Consider the following 4,907-nt stretch of genomic DNA (forward strand, 5'->3'; position numbering starts at 1 on the left):
GAACACTGTCCTGGAACACTGTGCTGGAACACTGTGGTTGCAGCTTAAACGAGGAGTGAAAATTTAATGAAGTGTTCACAAAGCTGTGTGTGTTAATCGTCAGTTTATATATGTACAACTCACAAATATCCTGCGCTGAAGTCGAAATTCGACTTTAGAACGAATTAAGCCAAGATACAACCCCATATCTTGCTCTAAAGTTAAAGGGGATTACTTAGTAGTACTTTATGTTCCGGTTCCTCGCGCAGCTTAACTCGAAGCCAATTTTGCGAACTATACAGAGAGTAATCTCCCAATAATATCAACACCTTAGCAAATTCATCTTCTAGTTTTCACTCAAACGACTCTCTAAGCAATTTCCCCTCTTTAAAAAAATAACAAATTATTTTTGTCGCAATTAATAATTCATTTATTTTAGTAAGTCATTCTTTTTCTATCAAAATTTAGCTAGCAACGCCGCTGTTCTCCTTAATCCAGTCCAAGAAGTAGGTGACGCGCACGAATCCAGCTGGAGCGCCAGATTGGCAACCGTTCTTGTGTACAAACGAGGTAACACCGATGAGGACACCATCAGCCACCAATGGGCCGCCAGAGTCACCGCTGCAGGTAGAGGTACCGCTAGGAGTAGCAGTGCAAATAGTCTTCGAGGTAACGGTAAACGAACCGTAGGTCTTGGCACAGACACTGTTGTCAATAACTTGCAATTGAGCGTATTGCAATTTGGAGTTAACAGCGGTAGCCGAGTCACTGATGAGTCCCCAACCGGAAGCAATAGCATTGACGCCAGAGTAAGTAGAGTACGAAGAGGAGATCTTAGGCAAGGCAACATTGGAAATGTAACTGCTGTACGATACGGATGGGATCTTAATCAGCGAAATATCATTGGCAAGGGTGAGCGAGCTGTAGCTCTTGTGTTGTACGAAGTTACTTTTGTCAACGGTGTACGACAGCTTTGGGCTGGTACGTACGGTAGCGCCGAGGTAAACGGTCACACCGGTGGCGCTAGAAGTTCGATAAATTGTATTTCAATAAATGAACGCTAATAATGATAAAGTAAAAACTTTTTACATACCCGCTTGTGCAGTGAGCAGCAGTCAAAACCCAAGTGTTACCGATCAGAGAACCACCGCACCACCAACCGCCGCTGCTGCTGCTGAAGCTCAAACCAACCTGATAGGGGAATTGACCCTCTGTGGCATCTTTGCCGTTGGTAATGCGACCCTGAATACCTTTGGGCAGTGCCAGGATAGCGGCCAAATCTCGTGGATGAACAGCTTCTTGAGATGGGTTGACAAAACCCGCAGAGGCCGTAGCCACAATCAATGCCAAGATGACGAACACTTTCATTTTGCTTAAGTAAACAAATACTATGCTACTTTCACAGAAATCCCTGGCTTATATAACCGCAAACTAGCGGGTAACTTCGTTGCGATCACTCGCAAATATCAATAGTCAGATAATACTCAAGTATCTGGGCTTTTCGTTACACCGATAAGCACCTCATGAATTACACATGCTGTAAAAGGGCCATAAAATGTGTTGCGCGCTTCAGGTACTTTGCTATAAAACGATTTAGCTGCCGATATCATCGTAATAAAAATAAAGTATACCAGCAAGAATCATTAAATTAAATTAATAATCTTTGAGCATAAATCAAATGATTTGTTTACAAATACAAAGTACCTTTGACTGATTGCATTAGATCCTTATCAAAATGTTTATAAAAAGGTTGATTATTTCGATTTCTTACGTTTTTCTGGTTTCTCATAATGTTCCTAGGCATCACGTACGCATATACATACATAGTACATATATAGGGAATACCCCGAAGATCGTAAATCTCTTGAATTTTTCATTGAAAAAATGGCAAAATGAAGGTAATGCTAATAAAAATATTGTACACTGCAGAAAGCGGTAAAGATATGACGCGCTAAACCTGCAATAATTACCCTCAGCAGAACCAAAATACCCAGTATCGAATTTTAAAGCAAAGTTAAGGCATAATGTTAGCTTAATAACTGACCAGAGTCATAGAGAGTTTAAAATTCTCCGAAAATCAAAATTTATTCATATTTTGATTGGATTATTAAAAACAACAAGTAAGAAAGGGTTAAGAACGGATGCAGCCGAACATTTTATACCCTTGTAACTTGAGGAATCAAAACTAAAGAAATACCTTAAGATATTAAACGTCAAACCGAGGATCGAAATCTTAGCAATTTTATGCAACATACATACTCAAAAAATGTTCACTGGGTTGCATTAAAGTGCCTTACTTACAATCACCAATCATATGGAGTAAATTCAGCCGGGTGTTCGAAAATCCTGGTAATAGTCATATTGGAGGTAGATCAAGCTTTCGCCCAATTGTACAGGGTTTGTCCAGAAGGTAATAGGACTGATTTTCTTCCGCCGCGACTAAACTTCGGAGCATGCGCGCACCGACTGGAATCGGTAGAGGGCGTTCCTAGCTCAGTTGTCTCCGAGCACCTGGAGAGTCAGGACAAAAAGTGGTGCAAGCCGAAAATGCAGCGTTCGTTAGGGCAGAGGTATACGATTATATTCTGTGTGAAACTCGGTAAATCTGCGACAGAAACGTTTGATATGATCAAACAGGCTTACCCAGATGTTGCTTTAGCAAGAAGTGGTGTGTTTCGGTGGCACCAGGCCTTTTTGGAAAGCGGGGAAGAGGTCGCTGATGAAGACCGTGCTGGGAGACCTAAGACTCCGACAAACACCGACAACGTGACTCGTGTGACCTTCGCTTAAGTATTCGTTTAATTGTTAAATCTGTGGTTCATAATACATATTCTGACAGAGCACCTCACATGCGCAAGGTATGCGCGTAGATGGTCCCAAAAGTGCCCACTGACGACCTGAAATTGCGGCGAACTGAAGTGTGCCAAAAAAAAAAAACATGTGTGAAAGTGACCCCCAATTTTTGAATAACGTAATCAAAGATGACGAGTCGTGGACGTTTGAGTATGTCCTAAGACAAAGAGGCTTTTTGAGACGACAGAGGGAGCCTATTTCGAAAACTTTTAAAGAATTGTAACGACTGGTTCAATAATTTTTTATAAATCGACTCTGCCCTATTACTTTCCGGACAAACCCTGTATCTATTTTAATGCGCTTTTATTAGCTTCACTTTTATGTTTGATTGCTTGTTTGTTTACAACTTTCTTCAGTGTTACTGAAACACCTAAAATATGCGCTCAAAAGTATGCAACGTTTAAACAAAAGTTTCAACTATTGTTGGGGACATTTCAATAGAAAATGTGTGTACTTCAATACACATCCGTAAGGAAGGGAAAGAATAATAGCAGTTTTGTAGTAAAAATTCAGAGGCTTATCATCAAAACGCTTACATTAAGCATCTCTGAAAAACAACTGCAATGAAAACATCAAAAAGCAAAATTAATTATATTCCAGCAGTGATAGCGGAGTTATTTCAAGCCGAGCAAAGGCCGATTTCACGTATTATTCCATTTGTCAAAATTATAAAAGTAAGCGATGTATTTGGCCAATATAGTTTTCGAGGTCAAGCGGCGTTATTTTTCAGGATTCTTTCGAAGGTACCGAAAATCTTCCGAACATGTTACCAAGAACCACTAATAATGCTGGAATAGTTGTCATTACAGTCGAACCCAGAAGAAGACAAAGACACAGTTTGCTTAAACTGCCAATACAAAAAGATGGCGTAATCATTAACAAGTCAATCTTACGGGTAACTATTTGAGAGAGATGCGCCAGTTATGGCAAAACGTTGAGTTTCTGTTTATAGACGAGTTCTATGGTACTTTATGAGATTCTTTGCATCATCGACTCTCAGTTGCGCTAACTGAAGAGACCGGACGCTTGTTTTGGTGGTATAAATGTCTTACTCTTCGATGATCTAATGTAGTTATCACCTGTTCGAGGACAACAACAGTCAGAACGCCACACATCTCTGGCGACAACTTCGCCTGGTTGAACTCCAACAAAACATGCGTCAACAAGAAGACACGATATTTATAGATGTGCTTAATGCTTTAAAAGTTGGAAAGATGAAGTCTTGGCATCTTGAAGTTCTTCTGGGAAAAGAGTAAACAGATACCACTGACGAGTTCTCGATTGATAAAGCTTGAAAGAATTACCCAACTAACGATCAAGTTGTTAGTCATAAGAAAAATGTTTTCCACAGTTTTCAAGATAAAAGGACTGTGACAATTAAAGTACAAGCCCAACTCATTGATGCTGATTTGTTGAGGTAATAGGTGAGATGAGGACTTAAATTTTATAATACCTGTTCTTGCTATGCCGCTGAGGCCTGACGCCCATGCCAGTCTTATCATAAAGACACTCGATGTTACTGATAGCGAGGTTAGGCATTCTTTGACCAGCTCTGAACACTCTGTTAATGAATTCAAGGCTGATATCGCCGCTCCGCTATCTGAGTGGATGGTCACTTCTCTGAAGGAGGCTGCGCTGCGGAACAGTAAATCTACTGCTACCTTAATGGCTGCAACCTCTGCCTAGAAGACACTGTAATAATAAATATGTCAGAAACTGGAGTTGATGGAGAGCTGCTGACACCAACCTTGCTCCCAAGCTTTGACTCAGCTATGAAGAAGCACGCTTCCCCTTACCTCCAACGGCTTCTTCCTTCCTACAACTCCCTCGCCGATATATGAGTAGAGAAGCAGCCCTCAGAGTTCGGTTTGGCGACTCCATTATCCAAGCAATCCGGTATGAAGGCAAAATGAATGAGGATTTCCGAGTGTTCAGACACGTGTTCGTTTAGATATCCAGACAATCTGAATCTGATAGCAACTTTCGCAGCCATACACCTTCCAGCGATGTCCGCGGACAATGTCAACACCGTTAGTACCTTCAACTTCAATTTTCAACTAAAACGACTCTCTAAT

The 4,907-nt window shown here is 40.9% G+C and overlaps 1 protein-coding gene across 1 annotated transcript; it reads right to left on the reverse strand.

The window, feature by feature from the left end:
• Window positions 1-382: 382 nt before the first annotated feature.
• LOC120778684 (serine protease 1-like) lies at window positions 383-1,366 on the reverse strand. Its single transcript, XM_040110620.1, has 2 exons — window positions 1,073-1,366; window positions 383-1,002 (listed from the first exon to the last, which is right to left on the reverse strand). The coding sequence occupies exons 1-2, from the start codon at window positions 1,345-1,347 to the stop codon at window positions 444-446; spliced, it is 834 nt and encodes a 277-aa protein (XP_039966554.1). The 5' UTR covers window positions 1,348-1,366; the 3' UTR covers window positions 383-443.
• Window positions 1,367-4,907: the final 3,541 nt, after the last annotated feature.

The sequence above is a fragment of the Bactrocera tryoni genome, chromosome 5 (assembly GCF_016617805.1).
Source record: "Bactrocera tryoni isolate S06 chromosome 5, CSIRO_BtryS06_freeze2, whole genome shotgun sequence".
Lineage (NCBI taxonomy): Eukaryota > Metazoa > Arthropoda > Insecta > Diptera > Tephritidae > Bactrocera > Bactrocera tryoni.